This window comes from Lampetra fluviatilis, chromosome 61, assembly GCF_964198595.1.
Source record: "Lampetra fluviatilis chromosome 61, kcLamFluv1.1, whole genome shotgun sequence".
NCBI lineage: Eukaryota > Metazoa > Chordata > Hyperoartia > Petromyzontiformes > Petromyzontidae > Lampetra > Lampetra fluviatilis.
The window spans coordinates 3,366,776-3,390,116 of record NC_136335.1 but is presented as its reverse complement, the minus strand read 5'-3'; the positions used below and the strand labels follow the sequence as shown (position 1 = coordinate 3,390,116).

At 53.1% G+C, this 23,341-nt stretch overlaps 2 protein-coding genes across 3 annotated transcripts in view; one reads left to right on the top strand and one right to left on the bottom strand.

The window, feature by feature from the left end:
- Positions 1-17,205, top strand: part of LOC144951253 (calcium-binding mitochondrial carrier protein SCaMC-2-B-like) — a 57,016-nt gene extending 39,811 nt beyond the window's left edge. For both annotated transcript variants that reach the window (XM_078881404.1, XM_078881406.1), the window contains exons 4-10: positions 3,892-4,003; positions 5,988-6,146; positions 6,653-6,805; positions 7,301-7,408; positions 8,604-8,771; positions 10,655-10,805; positions 13,970-17,205. In XM_078881404.1, the coding sequence (XP_078737530.1) occupies positions 3,892-4,003; positions 5,988-6,146; positions 6,653-6,805; positions 7,301-7,408; positions 8,604-8,771; positions 10,655-10,805; positions 13,970-14,160 (1,042 nt within the window). In that variant the 3' untranslated portion in view covers positions 14,161-17,205. The remainder of the gene's footprint in view (positions 1-3,891; positions 4,004-5,987; positions 6,147-6,652; positions 6,806-7,300; positions 7,409-8,603; positions 8,772-10,654; positions 10,806-13,969) is intronic.
- A 310-nt stretch (positions 17,206-17,515) lies between these two features.
- BRD3OS (BRD3 opposite strand) lies at positions 17,516-20,253 on the bottom strand. The gene is made up of 2 exons (XM_078881407.1): positions 20,222-20,253; positions 17,516-18,352 (listed from the first exon to the last, which is right to left on the bottom strand). The coding sequence occupies exon 2, from the start codon at positions 18,287-18,289 to the stop codon at positions 17,972-17,974; it is 318 nt and encodes a 105-aa protein (XP_078737533.1). The 5' UTR covers positions 18,290-18,352; positions 20,222-20,253; the 3' UTR covers positions 17,516-17,971.
- Between the last annotated feature and the right edge of the window lie 3,088 nt (positions 20,254-23,341).

The window sequence follows — 23,341 nt, the reverse complement described above, 5'->3', positions numbered from 1 at the left end:
ACCTTGTTTTACCCTCGTCTCTCTGCCAAGTCGCCACCCTTTTTGCTCTCTACCCCCATGATTCACCCGCTTGTGCAAGGAGGGAGAGAGGGAGGGGGAGGGTCACTGGGTTCTTCTGAACGAGGGGTACTCTATAGCTACTCTGTGTCAGTATCAGAGAACGCCTTGTGCCCGTGTGTGTGTATGTATGTGTGTGAGCAGTAAACGAGAGATTGTGTTTCACTGCCCCAGCACAGGGCCAATGTGAAACCGGGCGGCACACAAAACGTAGACCTCTTCTTTGTTCTTTCGGTAAAGTCACGTAGAATGGAAATAATAAAATAATAAAAATAAAACATAATAAAATAATTCTCACGACGTTTCGGCCACAACGCAAGCAGCCGTCTTCAGGTGGAGAACAGGTCTGTCGAGAAGAGTCTCCACCTGAGGACGGCTGCTTGCGTTGTGGCCGAAACGTCGTGAGAATTATTTTATTATGTTTTATTTTTATTATTTTATTATTTCCATTCTACATGAATTAACCGAAAGAACCAAGAAGATAAATCCCTGCAGTCACGAAAGCTTTAAATCGAAATTTAAAACGTAGACCGTTTATCGCAGAGGATTCACACACACAAAGATCCCCCATTTTGCCTGCAACGGACTGTTGGGGCAAGTGCTGTTAGCGAACACCTAATGAAGGCCGGAACGGCACACGAGGGGGTGGGTGGCCAGCACCACGCCTGGCCGCCTTTGTCTCCCTAGTGGCGATGTTTTTACGCATCGCACCAGTTACTCGATGTAAGGCTGAGTGGACCTAGGGGAGGCCCAGGACGGGTTCAGATAATCTGTCATTGGTGTTGTCCGTGAGCGGGAATCGAACTCTGGTCGCCAGGTTCGTAGCGCAGCCCGCTAACCGCTACACTGGCGCTCCACACACACACGCACACACATTGGGTTGAGGTCCGGGGACGGTGATTAGCGCGCTGGGCCCGTGAACCCGGCGACCCGAGGGTAATCCGATTCCCGGACACGACCAACGCCAGCGGTGAGCTGTATCTGAATCGATCCCGGTGCTCCCTAAGCCACCTTCGACAGCTCGCACCGACTGGCGTGGTGAAGTATGGTCACACGACTGACACAGAATGGGCAGCAGCCCCTTCGTGAAAGAGTGGTGGGTTCGCAAAGGTCTGTGTACATCGGTGTAAATGTTCGTGTTCAACACACGGTATATGTTGCAGAATAATTCGGCCGAGTGGTAAACTGCATGTGCAGCTAAGACTGTGTTGACCATACTTCTCCATGCTGGTCGATGTGGTTTGATAAAGGCGGGTGGGGGTTGCCTGGGACCGGTTCAAATGCCGCTTGGCACCGGTGGTCGGCTCTGCGCTTTATAAATCCGAGATAGTATAGGATCAAACCGAGGCAGCCGGGTTCGTGGCAGGGCACGCTAACCACTGCGCCACCGCTCCACCCCAAAATTAGTGCAGTCTAAGTGGGAAGTCAGCAGCTGGTCGTCTTGTGGCTCGTCAAAGTAATGTGCAATTTGCATCACCCTGTTGTAACCAGCAAACTGAGATCACAACCCTGCCTATAATAATCATGATAATGCCCAGCTCGGTGGTGAACTGGTATTGGGACGCACAGTGCTAATCTGTATCTGCTTGGTAATCTACATTCACAGATAAGAGGCAGGCAGGCTAGCAGGAAGGGCAAACTGAGATTTACTCAATTAAGCAGGTATGTAGGGGATAAGCGGTAATTACACACGCAAACACCAACTCTATAAATAAGTACAAGAGTCTATTGAAACAAAGGTAGCTTTTGTAAGACCGGATGCTCTCAGGGCTGTGTAAATAACAATAATGATTAGGACTCCCATCACCTATTGGGTGAAACACCCACAGCTCCAGCTCTGCATAGATACATTAAAGAATTGGATCCCATTGGTGTTACTGCCAGCTCCTGTCTACCTCGCAGCCTAACAGCACCTGCTACTCCCCAAGCAAGTCTTTTGTTAAAGTACTAACCAGGCTCAAAGCCTATTTGGCTTCCAGATCTGAATAGACAATAGAGAAGGCAGCTAATGTTTTAGCCTCTACATACAAGGGTTTAACACGTGACCAATATCATCCACAACATGGCTTTTTTAATGGATTAGATTGCGTAAATATATAAATGTGTCGTTAAACCCGCCACCACCCGACACAGCCACTTAGTAGGCTTTGTCACGTAAATAGAACGTGCCAATTTGTTACTAGTACAGCAAAACCGGGCGTGTTGGAGAGTAAACCCACTACAACACTTACAATCTGAGGACGACATTTCGCCAGTAATTACATCCAGATAACAACTTTACTGAAACAGGAAAAAATCCGCGGAAGCCAGACGCCAACGTCACCCGGGCCGCTCCCGCGTCTTTTCAGGTTTTGGTTTTTTTAATTGCACGGCTGAGCAGGCGCGGGGCACGCCGGTGGCCACGCGTCTCACCGCGGCTCTCGGCTGCGTGAATATTGTCGCGCGCGTTGGCCCCGTTAGCGGCAAGAGGTTCCCACGCCCCTTCCTGCTGCTGCTGCTGCTGAACGAGATCATGTTCACTCGGGCTCAAGCCGGACCTCCGTTTCTGGCGACAAACCGAACCCACGAAATAATAATGATTGATTTGCCGGCGTTCCCGGTCAAATCGTCTTCGCCGTCGTCATCGCGCCCCGTCGTTGAGAAACGCCGAGGAATGTGCAGACGCGTCGTTCCGCGGGCAGCGATAGCCACCCACTGCTCTTGAGTAACCGCCCTTGAGGAAAGAGGGGCGAGTGGAGGGAAGAGGGGGGAGGTAGGACGCAATCGTCGCCTCTGTGTGACCGTGGGGCGCCGCGCCAGCGTGGAGATGCGGCGATGCGAGACGCTGCCGCTGTGCCAACGCGGAGGAGAGGGTTGCGCAACTGGAGCGATTGAACCATCCGCCCGACCGCCTTTATCATTGCCGTTCTCATTTTTTTGTTACAATGCGGGGGGCGGGGGGGGGGGGTGTCGGGGTTTGTGTGTGTGTGTGGTCTCGGCGCTCGGTTCATCACGTAGGAGGGCGGCACGTTGTCACAGATGGGCAAAGTCTGCCAGTAGGGGGGCGAAGTTGCTGTGTGGCTGTACCCGAATTAAGTAATTTGCAGGGTGGTTCTTGGCAAATTTTCTACGAATAACGTCGCGGGGTCTTTAGCGTGTCGCATCTGTGGTTAACGCGCTCCGGCGGCGTTGACCGAGTTAGTCGCCGGGCTTGAACCGTGAACCTCTCTGGGAAATAAAAAAGAAAGTGGTAAAAGCTCCACCGCTGGGCCTCTGCCGTGTCCACCACCGCCCGTGCGCCTCGACGTTCGTAGAACGATCGGAAGCGGGAAGCACAGTGTTCTATGTGTGCGCGTTTAACTTATTTCGTGCCGTACGTAACCAACCGTGCTAATCGGAGGTGCGGGGCGGGGAAGGACAACAAACTAAAAACAAAAACCAATTTTAAAGACGTTAGTTTTCAAACAAGATGATTTTTAAGTGGCTTCCCAACATCATTACAGAAGAGGGTTCCAGACGACCGCAGATGCGCATCCGAAGGTGCGCGAATTGGCGTACCATCTTTCTTCAATGGTTGGCCAAAAGCTGCCGCTGCTGCTGCTCCTCCTGCTGCGAGGACGACAACCGTCGTTCGCTTTGTGCCAAGCCCCGAGCTTGTGACTGGACTTGTGACGATGTTTTACGAAATGAGATGGGGGCGGTTGGGGGGGCGCCTCTTAAGTCACTGTCAGGTTGCCTCGACGTGTGCGATTGGAGCGATGGTGCCCGTTGATCCGTTGTGCCCCGAGCCGGTGGTTCGTATTCACTAACGCCGTCTTCTCTCCCACCTCCTCCGATACCCCGACGTGTTTGCAGCATGGACAGAGACGGCACCATGATGGTGGGCTGGGATGAGTGGCGTGACTACCACCTGCTGCACCCGGCCTGCAACATCAAGGAGATCATCGGATACTGGAAGCATTCCACCGTGAGCGCCTTACACCCTGCACGCACGCACGCACGCACACAGGCAGAGACCCACCGTATAGCCTTCAACTGACTGTGGGGGGCAAGTGCTGTTAGCGAGTCGGCACCTATGAAGGGCGGCACAGCGCACGAGAGGGAGGGCAGGTGGGTGGTCAACACCACGCCCGGCTGCCTTTGTCTCCCGAGCGGCGATGGCGATGTTTATACACCGCGCCAGGTACTCATTTAAGGCCGATTCGACACAAGCGTACAGCTGTGTGGGACCCACACACACAGAACCGCATGCGCGCACGCTCGCCATTAATTTGCCTGGCATGTTGTTTCTGCTGCTGCTTCTGCTGCTGATGTTGGTGCCGATAGAATCCTACGATAATCTCCGTCTATCTTCTTGGTTCTTTCGGTAAAGTCACGTAGAAGGGAAGTAATAAAGTAATAAAAATAAAACATAATCAAATAATTCTCACGACGTTTTGGCAGTGTTTCATTCTTCACCTGAAGACGGCTGCTTGCGTTGTGGCCGAAACGTCGTGAGAATTATTTTATTATGTTTTATTTTTATTATTTTATTACTTCCCTTCTACGTGACTTTACCGAAAGAACCAAGAAGATGAATCCCTGCAGTCACGAAAGCTTTAAATCGAAAAATCTCTTGTCTAACCCAGGGGTCGACAAACCACGGGCTCGCTCCGGGAAGCCGCGTGCGGCTCTTTAATGGCCGCCTTGTGACGTTATTTATTACGGACCACCACCGTCTCGTATTCAGTACCACTGGGGCTCTTGAAATATTGAGGTTTTTTTCTTTTACCGATTTCGAACGGAAAAAAAAATGCCACCTTGTTTTGCTTGCCGGCGACCTGGCCGAACCGCAGCTGCTCTATGTTGGTGTCGTTTGTTTGCATTTCCCCGCTTCCTTCACCTCTCCACCCCCCGCTCCCTTCTCCGCCCCGCTGTCTGCGTCATCGTCGTCCTCATCGGCGTCTCTGCTGCCCTCTTGTTTCGGTCCCCTGGTCCCCGCTGGCTGGGCCGTGACCCCGGTTGAACCCTCTCCCCCCCCCCGCCCTCCCCCCTTTCCTGCCTCTGTTGCCGCTCGTTGCCCCGCTCGCTTCCTCGCTCCGCGCATGTCACTTCCCCGCGTCGAACCGACGCCGCCACATTCCACCCCGCCTCCTCCTCCTCCGTCTCTCTGTCAATTCCGCCCTGCCTCCTGCTCCCACCTCCTCCGTCTCTTCTTACTCAACTCTGCCTCCAGATCCTCCTTTTTAAATCCTTTATATTAAGTTCGCTCGCTTGCTTGCGCGCTTACGACCGCGCAAATCTTTCGATCGTTTTTTAACCCACTTCCCGTGATTCAATCGAGCTGACATTTTGCACACAGACTCGTTGTGCGTGACAATTTATTTTCGTGAAAAAATGTTTCCAAAATTTTACACTTTTTAGGAAAAAATAAATTATATTTAATTACCAATTGCTTAATGGTGACAGGCAATCATCTGACCCATAGGTGGCAGCCATCTCAAGCCAGAGGACGAGAGGACTCTAGCCGCCCGTTTCAAAGACCAATGTGGGCTGGGTTGTGGCCCATTGAACACGCATATAAAGGATTTATAGTGAAAAACTTTGTTTTTACGGGTTAATTTTTCCTCATTTAAAAAATAAAATATTTCTAATTCCACATCCTCCCTCGCATTATGCATTGCAACATTCTGACGTTCCTGGGGAGGGCTCGTCTTTTAACTCTCCATCACCTCCTCCTCCTCTCTTCTCACTTTTCTCTGCCTCCTCCACTTCTTATAACTCCCTCACCACCCCCTCCATCTCTTCTAACTCTCTCCGCTGCATCCTCCTCCACCGACTCTCCCACCCACCTTCCTCCACCGCTTCGCTGCTCGAAAAGATCTTCACGGCTCATCGGATTCCTCCCAGGACAAATAAATATTTCTGACGATTCTGATTCGCCGCCTCGCCCCCCCGCCCCCTCCCGGCAGATCCTGGACGTGGGGGAGAGCCTCTTGGTGCCGGACGAGTTCACGGAGGAGGAGCGTCTCACGGGGATGTGGTGGAGGCAGCTGGTGGCAGGCGGCGCTGCCGGCGCCGTCTCCCGCACCTGCACCGCACCGCTCGACCGCCTCAAGGTCATCATGCAGGTGAGGAGGCGCAAGATGAGGGGGCGGGGGGTGGGGGGGGAGGTGCGTAAGCGGCGCCGTAGAAATCTCGGCGTTTGTTGTCGAGCCGTCGAAAAAATATTCCGCCAGCAGTGGCACGAGCACGAACTTGCAGGGCTTGCGCCTTCACCTTGTTAGTTGAAGGGGTGAAGGTGCCTGCGGGGCCAGCCGTGTTCTGTGGGCTACCATGCTAACTGGGTGATGTCTGTCCGTGCGTCTGTGTGCGTGTGTCTGTGTGCGTGTTTGTGTGCGCGTGTTTGTGTGCGCGTGTGTGTTGTGTGCGCGTGTCTGTGCGCGTGCGAATGTGTTTGTGTGTGTCTGCGCGTGTCTGTGTGCGCGTGTGTCTGTGTGCGCGTGTGTCTGTGCGCGTGTGTCTGTGCGCGTGTGTCTGTGCGCGTGTGTCTGTGCGCGTGTGTCTGTGCGCGTGTGTCTGTGCGCGTGTGTCTGTGCGCGTGTGTCTGTGCGCGTGTGTCTGTGCGCGCGTGCAGGTGAAGGCGTCGCGCTCGAACAGCATCAGCATGGTGAGCGGCATGAGGCACATGCTGCGCGAGGGGGGCGTGCGCTCCCTGTGGCGCGGGAACCTCGTCAACGCACTCAAGATCGCCCCCGAGTCGGCCATCAAGTTCATGGCGTATGAGCAGGTGCGTGAGCGCGCTCGTGTGTCCGTACGTGCGTGAGCGTGCCCAAGTGTGTCCGTGTGTGCGTGAGCACACCCAAGTGTGTCCGTGTGTGGGTGAGCGCGCCCGAGTGTGTCCGTGTGTGCGTGAGCTCGCCCGAGTGTGTCCGTGTGTGCGTGAGCTCGCCCGAGTGTGTCCGTACGTGCGTGAGCTCGCCCGAGTGTGTGTGAGCATGCCGGCCTTCATGGGTGCTCGCTAACGGCACTTGCCCCAACAGTGCGTTCAGGCTATAGGAGGGGGGGAAGTTTGATTTTTGCGAGCGTGTGTGCTCGCGCGTACGTGTGCGTGTAAGCGTGCGTATGTGGAGAGTGGCGGTGCAACGGTTAGCGCGTCGCTAGCACGGCGAGAGACCCGAGCGCGATGCGGTCCCACTCTCACGGCCACCAAACGTGGGGTTGAGATGGCGACCCAATCCATGCACGTGTACGATCTTTCTTCTTTGTCGTCCTGCGCCTACAGATCAAGAAGCTGATCGGCTCCCAGCAGGAGACGCTGGGCATCCAGGAGAGGCTGGTGGCCGGGTCGCTCGCCGGCGCCACGGCACAGACGATCATCTACCCGCTCGAGGTCAGGGTTCACCCTGGCACACGCATGCACACCTCGCACACGCACACACCTCACACGCACACACCTCACACACGCACCTCGTACACGCACGCACCTCGTACACGCACGCACCTCGTACACGCACACACCTCACACACCTCACACGCGCACACACCTCACACACGCACACCTCACGCGCACACACCTCGTACGCACACACCTCACACGCGCATGATATGTGGTGTACGAGGTGTACACCACATATCATGCCCCACGTCTCAAGTCCGTCCTATACACCCCACTTACCCCACTTCCTGTGTTCCACATACCTTGCACATACTGCACATACCTCCACACGCCCACCTTGCACCTGACCCCCACCACGCCCTTCTCACTGCGCATCTCTCACACACACAAAGGTCCCCCGTATAAACATAAGACTGTTGGGGCAAGTGCTGTTAGCGAGCACCTATGAAGGCCGGCACGGCACACGAGGGGGGTGGGTGGCCAGCACCACGCCCGGCAGCCTTTGTCTCCCTAGTGGCGATGTTTACAGACAGCACCAGGTACTCATTTGAGGCGGAGTCGACCTAGGGGAGGCCCAGCACCGGTTCAAATAATCATCACCGGTGTTGGCCGTGAGCGGGAATCGGAACACGGATCGCCGGGTTCGTAGCGCAGCGCGTTAACCGCTACACCACCGCTCCCCGTTCTCTCACACGCTCGCACGCACCATGCCCCACACACCCAGAGGCCAGATAGCACAAAAAATATTTATTGATGATATAATCGTAATACTCGTTCTAACAGGTCTCGCGTGCCGCACCCGTGACCTCAGCAGCGACGGCACGCACACACACACGCGCGCACACACGCACGCGCACATACACACACACGGCGCAGGCTGGCTGTCTCCACGCCACCAGCGCAATCCCCTCCCCGCCGCCTCGGTTTGCCACGAACCGCCGTTTGCCCATGACCAAGGGCTCGGCGACCAAAATAACGAGAAGAGACGTTTTTGTTTTCGAATTCGATAACAAAACAAACAAACAAAAGTCGCAATGCCGTTGAGTACGAGTCGGCCGGTGGTCCTTAATCAATAACGTCACGAGGGGGGTCCTTGAAGAGCCGCGTGCGGATTCGGAGCCGCAGGTTGCCGACCCCTGCCCCTTGACCAACTCCCTCTCTCTCTCCCGGCGTGTCCGTCTGTCCGTAGGTGATCAAGACGCGTCTGACGCTGGGCAAGACGGGCCAGTACCGCGGCATGGTGGACTGCGCCAAAAAGGTGTTCCGCAGGGAGGGCACGCTCGCCTTCTACAAGGGCTACGTGCCCAACATTCTGGGCATCATCCCCTACGCCGGCATCGACCTGGCCGTGTACGAGGTGAGGGGAACCCCGCGCAAATCCGGTCTCGCACGACACAACGACAACAACGACAATCGTGACAACAGCGACGACGACAACAACAATGACGACTTAGTGGCGACGATTTAGGCCACGTGAACTGTCGAAGACCGACTTGCCGGAGGTCACGTGACAGACCCCCCCCCCCAGGTGCCAGGCATTGGCTGACGGGGGGATGACTGATGAGACGCGCAACCACCTACTGCGGCGGCACACCGCACATGCACGCGTATGCGCACACTCGCGCATGGTAGCGTATTCCAAGACGAACCTCTTGACTTGCCGCAACGCCTTCTTAAGAACCCGCGGAATACGCGAAGAGTGGCGTAAAGGTGCGAGTGCAGGCCGGGGCACGGCTCGTACAACACGCTGCACGCTGATACGCAGGAGCTGATACACCGCGTGTTGACGCACAGAATTCATTCGCATTAGCGTCAAACGCAAGCGCAGCTTCGTGCGTAACAGTGATAATGTTTGGGCCGAAACCGCTGGCACGCAGCGCATGGTCAGCATCGAGTCTATACAAGCTCGCCTTAGAAGAGAGAGGGGGGGGGGGGGCGGGGAGCCCCCCACTCTGGTAGAAACATCACACAGCACAATGACCTGCAATCTCCTCGCCCCCCCCGGCATCTCCAATCACGAGCCCACCAGAGGTGGTGGACACGCGGCTAAAATAATCCTGGGATGCTTTGGGGTAGGGAACAATATGACAAGGGGATAAAGTGACGAGGGGGGGGTAGGTGAGGGGGGGGGGATGTGATGAGTGCCTGGACAGGGACGAGAAGGGAACTCGGGGCTCCTGCCAGGATGCGGCTGTAAACCAAAGGTCGCAAACGGGTTTTGATTCCTTACCCGTACCCGGCCACACCAGGGTCGCAAACGGCTACCCGTACCCGGCCGGGTACGGGTAGCCGGGTATCGGGTAGGGTACGGGTATCGGGTACCCGGTTGCGACCTCTGCTGTAAACACAGCGGCCGCCAGTAAAAATGAAGCTCCCGCACGTGCGGCATTGCGAACGTCCCGACACTGCCAGTTCCTGACCGAACGCGGGCTCTCAAACACGCGGCCCCGTCCATCCGTCTGCTCGACGTTTGGAGTTTGCGGTGTCTCTCTCTCTCTCCCCGTGGTCGCGTGGATTTTTCTCCGGGTCCTCCAGTTTTTCCCTCCGCATGTCGAATTCACATCGCGCGTTTAGAGTGTGTGGCTGGTGCTATACAATGCCACGCGATGTTGCAAACCACTTCGTTGAGCTGTTATTTGTGATAGCCAGGGCCTGACCTGGTAAAATAAAAATTGTTTAGTTTCATGTATTATTATTTCAGCTGTGGGAAGAAACTGGGGAATCCAGAGGAATCCCATGTGGAACAGATGTAGAACATACAAACCGGTTTCCCGAGATGGGATCCGAACCCAGGCTCCTATTTCTGCGAGGCACAAGTGTTAACCACTGCGCCATCCTGGCGCCCTTGACAGAAAGTCAATTGCCTTGGTGCTGACAAAGAGTTTGAGAAGAGCGGCTGATGATGAGAGGGTGGCTGTTAGTGATATTGCAGGGATATTGAGAACGCAGACCAATGATCAGTGGCTTCAGCAAAGACTGTGACGGTAGTAGTAGAAGTAGTAGTCGCCGCAGCAATGAGGAGATTCGTTTTCATGGGCCCAGATGTGAGCTGTTCTCATCACGTGTATAAATCGACGCACCGCAGGCCGTATGCGGTTGGGTTTGAGTTATCCGTTCAGCGTAGAAGAGTCGGCCAAAATCCACTCTTCGGCGAGGGGGCCCCCCTCCCACACCCTCGCGAACGGCGCTTTGTACGATCGCAGCCGTGACGCCCGTTTCCGCCGCGCCTTTCCCCGGCAGACGCTGAAGAACGCGTGGCTACAGAGGCACCAGTCGGAGAGCGCCGACCCCGGCGTGCTGGTGCTGCTGTGCTGCGGAACCGTGTCCTGCACGTGCGGGCAGCTCGCCAGCTACCCGCTGGCGCTCGTTCGCACGCGCATGCAGGCCGCCGGTAAGACGCGCCGCCACCACCACCACCACCACGCCTGAGCATGCACACGGGACAGATGGAGACGCGCAGAGACATTTTATGTATGTGTGTGTGTTTAACACACACACACCTGCATTATACAGGGTGCTTCAAAAAAATGTTAACACTTCTGAGAATTTGCAACAACACCACAAAAAATGTGCCCCTCTGGGTTCTGGAGACCACCTGGAGAAGATTCCAGGCACGCCCATAGACTCAACACTGCCCATAGACTCAACACTGCCCATAGACTCAACACTGCCCATAGACTCAACACTGCCCATAGACTCAACACTGCCCATAGACTCAACACTGCCCATAGACTCAACACTGCCCATAGACTTAACACTGCCCATAGACTCAACACTGCCCATAGACTCAACACTGCACCATAGACTCAACACTGCCCATAGACTCAACACTGCCCATAGACTCAACACTGCACCATAGACTCAACACTGCCCATAGACTCAACACTACCCATAGACTCAACACTGCCCATAGACTCAACACTGCCCATAGACTCAACACTGCCCATAGACTTAACACTGCACCATAGACTCAACACTGCCCATAGACTCAACACTGCCCATAGACTCAACACTGCCCATAGACTCAACACTACCCATAGACTCAACACTACCCATAGACTCAACACTGCCCATAGACTCAACACTGCCCATAGACTCAACACTACCCATAGACTCAGCACTACCCATAGACTCAACACTACCCATAGACTCAACACTGCCCATAGACTCAACACTGCCCATAGACTAACACTGCCCATAGACTAACACTGCCCATAGACTCAACACTGCCCATAGACTCAACACTGCCCATAGACTAACACTGCCCATAGACTCAACACTGCCCATAGACTCAACACTGCCCATAGACTAACACTGCCCATAGACTCAACACTGCCCATAGACTCAACACTGCCCATAGACTCAACACTGCCCATAGACTCAACACTGCCCATAGACTCAACACTGCCCATAGACTAACACTGCCCATAGACTAGCACTGCCCATAGACTAACACTGCCCATAGACTAACACTGCCCATAGACTAACACTGCCCATAGACTAACACTGCCCATAGACTAACACTGCCCATAGACTCAACACTGTCCATAGACTCAACACTGCCCATAGACTCAACACTGCCCATAGACTCAACACTGCCCATAGACTCAACACTGCCCATAGACTCAACACTGCCCATAGACTCAACACTGCCCATAGACTCAACACTGCCCATAGACTCAACACTGCCCATAGACTTAACACTGCCCATAGACTCAACACTGCCCATAGACTCAACACTGCACCATAGACTCAACACTGCCCATAGACTCAACACTGCCCATAGACTCAACACTGCACCATAGACTCAACACTGCCCATAGACTCAACACTACCCATAGACTCAACACTGCCCATAGACTCAACACTGCCCATAGACTCAACACTGCCCATAGACTCAACACTGCACCATAGACTCAACACTGCCCATAGACTCAACACTGCCCATAGACTCAACACTGCCCATAGACTCAACACTACCCATAGACTCAACACTACCCATAGACTCAACACTGCCCATAGACTCAACACTGCCCATAGACTAACACTGCCCATAGACTAACACTGCCCATAGACTCAACACTGCCCATAGACTCAACACTGCCCATAGACTAACACTGCCCATAGACTCAACACTGCCCATAGACTCAACACTGCCCATAGACTAACACTGCCCATAGACTCAACACTGCCCATAGACTCAACACTGCCCATAGACTCAACACTGCCCATAGACTCAACACTGCCCATAGACTCAACACTGCCCATAGACTCAACACTGCCCATAGACTAACACTGCCCATAGACTAGCACTGCCCATAGACTAACACTGCCCATAGACTAACACTGCCCATAGACTAACACTGCCCATAGACTAACACTGCCCATAGACTAACACTGCCCATAGACTCAACACTGTCCATAGACTCAACACTGCCCATAGACTCAACACTGCCCATAGACTCAACACTGCCCATAGACTCAACACTACCCATAGACTCAGCACTGCCCATAGACTCAACACTGCCCATAGACTCAACACTACCCATAGACTCAGCACTGCCCATAGACTCAACACTGCCCATAGACTCAACACTACCCATAGACTCAACACTACCCATAGACTCAGCACTGCCCATAGACTCAACACTGCCCATAGACTCAACACTACCCATAGACTCAACACTACCCATAGACTCAACACTGCCCATAGACTCAACACTACCCATAGACTCAGCACTACCCATAGACTCAACACTGCCCATAGACTCAACACTGCCCATAGACTCAACACTGCCCATAGACTCAACACTGCCCATAGACTCAACACTGCCCATAGACTCAACACTACCCATAGACTCAGCACTACCCATAGACTCAACACTACCCATAGACTCAACACTGCCCATAGACTCAACACTGCCCATAGACTCAACACTGCCCATAGACTAACACTGCCCATAGACTAACACTGCCCATAGACTCAACACTGCCCATAGACTCAACACTGCCCATAGACTAACACTGCCCATAGACTAACACTGCCCATAGACTAACACTGCCCATAGACTCAACACTGCCCATAGACTCAACACTGCCCATAGACTCAACACTGCCCATAGACTCAACACTACCCATAGACTAACACTGCCCATAGACTAACACTGCCCATAGACTAACACTGCCCATAGACTCAACACTGCCCATAGACTCAACACTGCCCATAGACTCAACACTGCCCATAGACTCAACACTGCCCATAGACTAACACTACCCATAGACTAACACTGCCCATAGACTCAACACTGCCCATAGACTCAACACTGCCCATAGACTCAACACAGCCCATAGACTCAACACTGCCCATAGACTAACACTGCCCATAGACTAACACTGCCCATAGACTAACACTGCCCATAGACTCTAGACTGCTCCTCCGATTAGCACAGTTGGCTACGCACGGCGCAAAACAAGTTCTACATAGACACGTACGTGTCCCGCGGGGTCTCCGACTCGGCTAACTGTTTCCCTCTCCCCCCCCACCCCTCACCGCAGCGTCGATGGCGAGCGAGGGCGACGCCCCCGTCACCATGGTGGGTCTCTTCCGCTCCATCGTGCGCCAGGAAGGGCTGCTGGGCCTGTACCGCGGCCTGGCGCCCAACTACATGAAGGTCATCCCGGCCGTGAGCATCAGCTACGTGGTCTACGAGAACCTCAAGCAGGCACTCGGGGTCACGTCCAGATGAGACTGCGGCCGGCGACACAGTCGCTCGCTCGCTCGCTCAACTCTCCTTCCTCCCGCCGCTCCGCCCTGGGGGTCCGTCCGTCTCCTCCGCCAATGCTCGTCAGCCGGGCGGGGTCACCGGAGGTCGAAGCGGGGGAGATGCGGGGTCTCAAGACCGTCCCGATGGTGTCGTCGGTGGGAATCTCGCGGATCGTGGTTGGGGATCGATCGGGGCAAGGCGATCATTCGTCGTGGTTACCGATGCACCCGTGTTGCGGACAGCCATCTGGAGGTTCCCGATTCAAGAATCCTTTCTTCTCTCGGGTCTCTCTCGACGCATCGGTTAATGTAGCGCCTCTAGTGGCTGCGGCGGGGAGGGTTTGAGGACGGTGGTGGATCTGACTGGAGAAGAGGCAGAGGGGGTAGAAGCAGACGGAGAAAGAAAACCTGCACACCCGCACGCACGCGGCGTGTGTGGCTGGTGGCGTAGAAGTTTTTTTACGTTCATGGGTTCTCTGTAAGTCTGTGCAAGTGTATGCGGGCATCTGGGACTGTGCAAAGATGTGCAGCAGCGCGCGCGAGTCTCTCTATGGGTCTCCTCCGCACGTGGATAGTTTGACCCGCGTTGCGTCACAGGTTGTTTTCGGCCCGTAACACGGACGCGTCGTTACACGCTGCCGCTTGCAGAAAGACGACGATGACGTCGGCAACGGGGGTCGAGGAGATCCCAACGTAGGGAGGGCGATTTCGACAAAAAAAAAAGTCCCAGCAACGATCGATTTTTGTCCTCGCCCTCTCGCTCGCTCGCGCCGGAGAGCGGGTGGAGATGGACGCCGCTCCTCCGACACCGCCACCCAACCACCACCGACATTTCACGCTTCCGCAGAGCCGGCCACCGTCGTATCGTATCGTATTTATTAATCCCCCACCGCACACGCACACACACGCGCACACACACACACACACGCGCGCCCTCCCCACCCCCGCTCCGCTATTGTTGGGCCGTCCGCTCTGTGGCGAAACCGATCGCGCGCCGCCTTTTCGTCGTTAACTTTATTTGCGTTTGCGCGCGGCATATTTATTTATTTAATTTAATTAATCCCGCGGCCGTCCGCCGTTTGTTGTCCGCTCCTCTAGAAGCCAGGCAGCGCGAGTTGTTGTTTTAGTTTTTTTAAATATACATGACGAGTGTTTCTTGGCGAGAGACTAACGTCTGGAGGCAAGAGAAGAGAAGGGAGTTGGGAGGGAGGGGGGGTAAACGCGCGTGTCTGTCCGTGCGTGCCTGTCCGTGCGTGCGTGTCTGTCCGTCCGTGCGTGTCTGTCCGTGCGTGCGTGTCTGTGCGTGCGTGTCTGTGCGTGCGTGCGTCTGTCCGTCCGTGCGTGTCTGTCTGTGCGTGCGTGTCTGTCCGTGCGTGCGTGTCCGTGCGTGCGTGTCTGTCCGTGCATGCGTGCGTGTCTGTCCGTCCGTGCGTAACTTCGTGACGAGCACGACCCTGCTGTGGCCCGTGGGGGGGTTGTGAGGGGGGAGTGTTGGTGGTGCCCCCCCCCCCCCTGCCCCCTCCCGGCATCACGGCGTCGCTTCCATTCCTCGCGTCTCTCTCCGCGCGCCTCCCGCCGGCCTCCGTCGGTCAGTCGTCGTTGGGTGCTGGCGGGGTTTTGAAGGAAGAGCTGCAGTGATGGGGAGGCGGGGGGGTGCCCGCTGTGTTTTTTTACCTCCCCCCCCCCCCTCCGATACCCGCGAGCGCGTTGAGTTTGACCCTCGTGGGCGGAAGGCAAAAAAAAACCAACGGTTTACGGCCGACGGGGCAACGTTTCGAGCGAGCGCCCGGCCCGTGCTGCAGTTTACACTTTGTTGGAGATGTATTTTTTTAGCGTGTCGCTTGGGTTGGGGGGGTAGGGGGGTGGGGGGTAGGGTAGAGGGGGGGGGGGTGCCCCCCCCTCCCCATCGCCGCTGCACGCTGGACTTGGAGAGTTTCTTAAAAAAAAATTCCGACGCAGTCAACTTGCGATGTTATGGGGTAGTCGGGAGGGAGGGAGAGGGGGGTAAGCCCAGGTGAAACGAATGCAAGGAAGGCGACACAAACTTCTCGTTTTACCTGCGGCGAGATGGTGGCGAGATGTTAACTACCTCGCCTGGTATACAGGAGGTCTCGTGGGTTCAATCCTGACGCCTGCTGCTGCTGCTGTATATTTGGAGTTTGCAGTGTCTCTCTCTCCCTCCCTGTCGTCGTGTGGATTTTTTTTTTCTCCGGGTGCTCCGGTTTTTACCGCTCGACATTTAGAATCAACGTAGCACGTTCGGAATATCGACGTAACACGTTCAGTGTCTTTGGCTGATATAAATGTATGCGCTTTGGTTCTTTCGGTAAAGTCACGTGGGGTAGAAATAAAACAAAATAAATCACGACGTTTCGATCGCAACACAAGCGCCCGTCTTCAGGTGAAAACCGCGATGATGTCTGCTGCCTTGAGCAGCACGATGTCTGCTGCCTTGTGAAGCGTCGTGATTTATTTCGTTTAATCTCTACCCACGTGACTTTACCGAAAGAACCAAAGAGTGTGGATTCCTGCAGTCACGAAAGCTTCAAATGAAGATCGATTTAAATTTCCACACGACGACGATAGCCAGGTTTCTCCTGAAAAAAATATCTGTAGCTCAGTTGTACTTACACCAGGTAAAACAAGTAAACCCGTAAAAACAAAGTTTTTCACTATAAATCCTTTATATGCGTGGCATCGGGGCGGCTAGAGTCCTCTCGTCCTCTGGCTTGAGATGGCTGCCACCTATGGGTCAGATGATTGCCTGCCACCATTAAACAATTGGTAATTAAATATTTAAATATTTTTCCCTAAACAGTGTAAAATTTTGGAAAAAATTTTTTCACGAAAATGCATTGTCACGCACAACGAGTCTGTGTGCAAAATGTCAGCTCGATTGGATCACGGGAAGTGGGTTAAAAAACGACCGAAAGATTTGCACGGTCCAAAGCAAAGCAAGCGAACGTAATATAAAGGATTTAATAAAAAATATTCGTAAAGTGTTTTATAGAACGCAGGGTGGCGAGCGTATCACTATTCCCATTCCTTTATTTTCGCGGTTGGCGGGGAGACGCGGATGGAGACGCATTTCGATGTCCCGGGTACCCCCCCCCCCCCCGAACCCTGCGACGTTGGAAGTTGGGGGGCTTGGTGGGGGGGGGGTTGGGGCTGTTATTTATTGTGAGCGAGCGACTTGTCCGTGGGTCGATCTCGAGGAGGAGGAAGTGGGGCATCGATCGCCCAGCGAGCGATGCGTTGAGCTCCTGGCCGCTCCGCGCACGTGAACAGGTTCGCTGCGGCGTTTCATATCAGTGCTCACTGCGATGAGAAACTTGACTGTTTATATATTTAATAAAGTTCGTTTTTGTTTCGCACGCACGGCGTCCCCCCGCCCGCCCACTCTGTTGTGTTTTGCGAATGGCATCGCTCATTCGCTGAGCGAGTGGACCGGCGAGCGGGTGTGTGGTTGAGTCATTGAGCGAGTGGTTGAGTGAATGAGCGAGTGGATGAGTGAGTGGTTTTGTGGTTGCGTGAATGAGTGGTTTTGTGGTTGCGTGAATGAGTGGTTGAGTGAATGAGCGAGTGGTTGAGTGAGTGGTTTTGTGGTTGCGTGAATGAGTGGTTGAGTGAACGAGCGAGTGGTTGAGTGAATGAGCGAGTGGTTGAGTGAGTGGTTTTGTGGCTGAGTGAATGAGTGGTCGAGTGAACGAGCGAACGCATCTTTCCCCACCCCCCACCTTCAAAGTTATAAAAATCCACGGTGTGTCCCCACCACACCCCAAAAAACCCGCTCGTCACATGAGGCTGCACACTGCGGACTTGGCAGGGTTGGCCCCAGCGTGCGGGCGGCCCCGCACCAGCACGGCCTGGTTGCCCCGCTCGCCCGTCCACACTCCGCACTTGCGCAGGAGGTAGCTCCCGTCCAGCTGCGCCCGGCTGGACGTCGCCTCTTCGCGCCGCTGGCGCTCCCAGACGAGGCGGCTCGTGTCGCGGTACCGCGTCCTCGCAAACTCCTCGGACGAGGCGAGGGCCGCCAGGGGATGGTGGCACCCGGGGTCGCCGGACTCGTCCCACGCGTCGCTGGCGGTGGTCGCGGTGGTCGTGGTGGTCATCCCCCTTAGCCGGCGAGTTTGGGAGCAGTCACCGCACTGGTGGTCGTGCCCGTGTCCTCCCGGCTGTGAAGTGGAAGGGCACAAAAACCAGTGGCGCATTTTCCTCGTAGCGCCACAAGTAGCTGCTTATGATACGGGCCCCGCGCTAAATGCTTTCAAGCTATCATGTTTTATTGTTCTATCTACGTGACTTTACCGAAAGATTCTAGATTTGAAGCTTTCGTGACTGCAAGGAATCATCTTCTTAGGTTTTTTCGGTAAAGTCACGTAGAAAGTAAAATAAAATAAAATTGTTTTTATTTTACTTTCTACGTGACTTTACCGAAAAAACCTAAGAAGATTTACCGAAAGACCCAAAGAATATGAATTCCTGCAGTCACGAAAGGCTTTAAGGGACGGGGCAACATCGAATAAGCAGAGAAACGAATTCTCGTAGCCTACCACGAACAAAAAAAACCAAACTGCCCATCGGTTCACGTTGACAAAGCAAAAGCCTTTAGAGCAGTCGTGAGTGCTTCTTCTTCTTAACCTGGGGTGCACGCCACCCCCTGGGTGCGTGAGATGCCCTTTCTGAGGGTCGCGAGAGACACATAGACTCACACAGAGAGCCATAGACTTGCACAGAGAGCCATAGACTTACACACACCCAGAGACTCACACAGAGAGCCATATACTTACACACACCCAGAGACTCACACAGAGACCCTTAGACTCACACAGAGAGCCATAGACTCACACAGAGAGCCATAGACTTACACACACCCAGAGACTCACACAGAGACCCTTAGACTCACACAGAGAGCCATAGACTCACACAGAGAGCCATAGACTTACACACACCCGGAGACTCACACAGAGACCCTTAGACTCACACAGAGAGCCATAGACTTGCACACACCCAGAGACTCACGCAGAGAGCCATAGACTTACACCCAGAGACTCACACAGAGACCCTTAGACTCACACAGAGAGCCATAGACTTACACACACCCAGAGACTCACGCAGAGAGCCATAGACTTGCACACACCCAGAGACTCACGCAGAGACACAGAGACTCGCACAGAGAGACCCATAGTGTAGTGTATAGTGTAGTAGTGTATAGAAGTGTAGTAGTGTATAGTGTAGTGTATAGTGTAGTAGTATATAGTAGTGTATAGTAGTGTATAGTGTAGTGTATAGTGTAGTGTATAGTGTAGTGTATAGTGTAGTGTATAGTGTAGTATATAGTGTAGTAGTGTATATTGTAGTGTATAGTGTGGTAGTGTATTAGTGGAGAGTGTAGTAGTGTATAGTAGTATATAGTGTAGTATATAGTAGTGTATATTGTAGTATATAGTGTAGTAGTGTATAGTAGTGTAGTGTATAGTGTAGCGTATAGTAGTGTATAGTGTAGTATATAGTAGTATATAGTAGTGTATAGTAGTGTATAGTGTAGTATATAGTGTAGTAGTGCTGGTGCCTGTCGCCAGGGAAACGGAGGTGTGGTTACCGCCACAACTCAACCCGCCTTCTCCCTCGCCACGACAAAGCCGACTGAGTGACGACACGGAAACGACGTTTCGCGACCACCCACTCGCCTGTCCCAGGCGCAGAGGTCGCAAACGGGTTTTGATTCCTTACCCGTACCCGGCCGCACCAGGGTCGAAAACGGGTACCCGTACCCGGCCGTACCCGTACCCTACCCGTACCCGGCCGGGTAGGGTACGGGTACGTGTACCCGATTGCGACCTCTGGGATGAAGCCACGTTGCAGGCGCGGGTGGGTTGATTCTAGGAAACTTGAATTGTGAGAAGAGACAAGACGTTGGGAAATGAGTGACAAACGGTGACTCACCAGTGACTCACGGCCTACCCGTACCCGGGTACGGGTAGCCGGGTATCGGGTAGGGTGTACGGGTATCGGGTACCCGGTTGCGACCGAAGGAAACTTACACAGCCGATGTTGATGCTGCTTCGCGTCACCCCCAAAGCGATAGGGGAGCTCGGCTAACAACAAAACGCGTTTTTTTTATTTAAAGGACGGAGTCGGCCACCGTAGCCTGATCCGCTTTGCCCCGCCCCCACCCCCTCCTCGCTCTCACCCCATTGGCCAAGTCCCGGAAACCGAGCGGGGGGGGGGAGGTCACGTGGTGTTTGTAGCTCCACGTGGTTTTCGTTTTTTAAATTGATGAGTTTAATTTTCTTAGGTTTTTATGGGTAAAGTCACGTAGGTGAAAAATAAATAAAAAATAATAAAAAATAACGGAAGAAATAATAGAATTAAAAACTATTGTCATTATTTTATTTCTATTATTTATTACATTATCTTTTTATTATTATTTATATTTTTTACCCACGTGACTTTACCGAAAAAAACCTTAGAGTAGGAATCCTTGCAGTCACGAAAGGCTTCAAATCTGATGAGTTTAACACGCAGGCTTTTTAGTTTATGGTGCGTCCATAAATGACGTCACGCGATTTTGGACGATTTCTGACCCCCCCCCCCCATCGTCACACAAAGTTAGACCCCCCCCCCCCTCAAATATGACGTCACAAAGCTCTGCCCCCCCTTCCCCAAAAAAATTAAACATGCTTCAAATCGCTTTAAACTATTGTCATTGTATTGCGTATTTAATGTGCCGCTGTGCTCTGATGTTGTAGGAGAAAACATTTATTACAAAGTCTATTTAATTAAGTAGAACGAGTTGCCTATATTTATTTAAAGTTGTGCATTTTGATGTGACGTCACATTTCTCAACTCCCCCCCCCCCCTCGTCACACATCGTCACAAATGTCTGACCCCCCCCCTCCCCTAGGTGCGTGACGTCATTTATGGACGGCCCCCAAGCGCAACCAAAACGGTCTCCAGTGTTTTTCATCTGCACAACGCGAATTGACTTTTACACTTAAAATGACTTTTACACTTACTATAACATTTAATCTACACAATTACACCCTAGTCAAACTTACGTGTTATCTTATTTGTATTTTTGTATTCTAAGATTGTATATTATGGCTATTTCACATTTTACATTCACATTTTATATGGTCTACTTATTCATAATTTTAAATACTTTAGCCCGTTAGTATTAGTTCTACTTTGTAACGTTAGTATAGTTAGACTGTATATCACCTATTCGAGTTTTTAAGATTCCTACATGTTGAATGTATGCACCTTCCGACCATAGTAAATTCCGCGTATGTGTAAACTTGCATGGCGATTAAAACCGTTTCTGATTCTGATTAAACCACGAACTCAACGTCTGTCCTCAAGGGTCAAGGCGGATCGAGCACGACCTCAATCTGGTCTGCCTCGGCGTGACCTCGGACAGATCGCGGACGTACCACGAACATGTTATGTAGGCCAGGCTTAGTCACAAACCGTACCTCTCCATAACAAAGGCTCACCCTCTTAAGCCTCACCTTACCATATGAATAAAAAGTGTGCCGTACTTGCCGCTTCCCCCCCCCCCTCTCCAACCATTATATAAACGGAGTGGTAGCTCTTGCAATCTCTCATTTACTTGATACAGCTGTCGTGGCTGTGACGGTTCCACCTGAAGACGGAAGCTTGTGTTGCCTCCGAAACGTCGTGATTTTTATTTAATTTTACTTTTATTAATTTTGATGTTTTACCTACGTGACTTTACCGAAAACACCTAAGAATATTAATCCTTGCAGTCACGAAAGCTTCAAATCTAGAATTAATGTGAAGCTAACAGCAGCAAACGTCAGCCCTCGGAGTGCCCAGACAAATCTCGACTTAAAGCTTTCGTGACTGCAGGCATATTATTTGGGTCTTTTGGTAAAGTCACGTACGTGGCCTTCTTCAGCAGTTTTACTGGTAGGAACCCACTGGTTCCACCAGCCCACAGGTGATTATTGTGTCCGTCCGTCGTGCATCCACAAATGGGAGGGGTGGGGCTGGGTGGAGAGGGGAGGGTGGGTGGGGACGGTGGGGAGGGGCTGGGTGGGGAGGGGCTGGTCACCCCGTGGTGCCCTTATAAAACTCAACGTTTCACCTACTCACGCCGGCTTGTGCCCGCCCTCACAGTCGGGCATATTTGCGGAATACACCACGCCGCCGTTGACCCTGGCCATTGACCGAGCAACCCAACGTTCCTACCAGCTCCCTCCGCAGGACAATGTGTTAATTGTACATATACACGAGACATTATGGACAGCAAGGGGGCAGTGATGTGACTGTGATCTTTTGCCGTGCCGTGTGCGGTTAGCGCGCTGCGCTATGAACCCGGCGACACGAGTTCGATTCCCGCTCAGGTCCAACACCCAGTGACGATTATCAGAGCAGATCCTGGGCCTCCTCTAGGTCGACTCAGCCTCAAATGAGCAACTCGTGCGACGTGTAACCATCGCTACTGGGGAGACAAAGGCGGACGGGCGTGGCGTTGGCCACCCACCCTATCGTGGTGCCGGCCTTTGTGCTCGCTAACAGCACTTGCCCCATATCTGTTAAGGCTATCCGGGGGAGGCGCGTCTTTGTCAGTACTATGCACCGCTCATCTCGATTGCCCGCCCTCCTTCACCCCGTACTGACCACTCTGGTGAAGTATTGTCAAGTAAACCCCACAAATACCAGCCGTGTGGGAGGTTTGTACGAGAAAAAAAATACCTTCATTCCTTGTGAATAGATGTGGGAAACATACTTGTTCTGCGTCTCTATGTTACCGATATTCTCTACAACACGGGTGAATGTATTCTAGTTGAATTCGCACCGATATCTAACGGATATGCGATGAGATGGATAATTTTTTACCGAGAATCCAGGGACTTATGGGACAGGATTTGGACTCGTGTATGACTGATGATGATTTTAGGAACGGACAGAAGAGCCGACCGGCTGGCGAGTTTAACTGGTGCACCGTCTGTTGTACAAACCGCGCAACGCCATTTGGTCAGCATCACGATCCATAAAACAGAACTCCCCCAAGGTCTCCACTGCACATTTTTGTTTCCACGTTCTTCTCAGTCTTGTGCCAATATGCTAAAGTCGTGGCCACACATTTCTGGCACCAATATCTGATGTTAAGCCATACATTTCCAGTGCCCAAA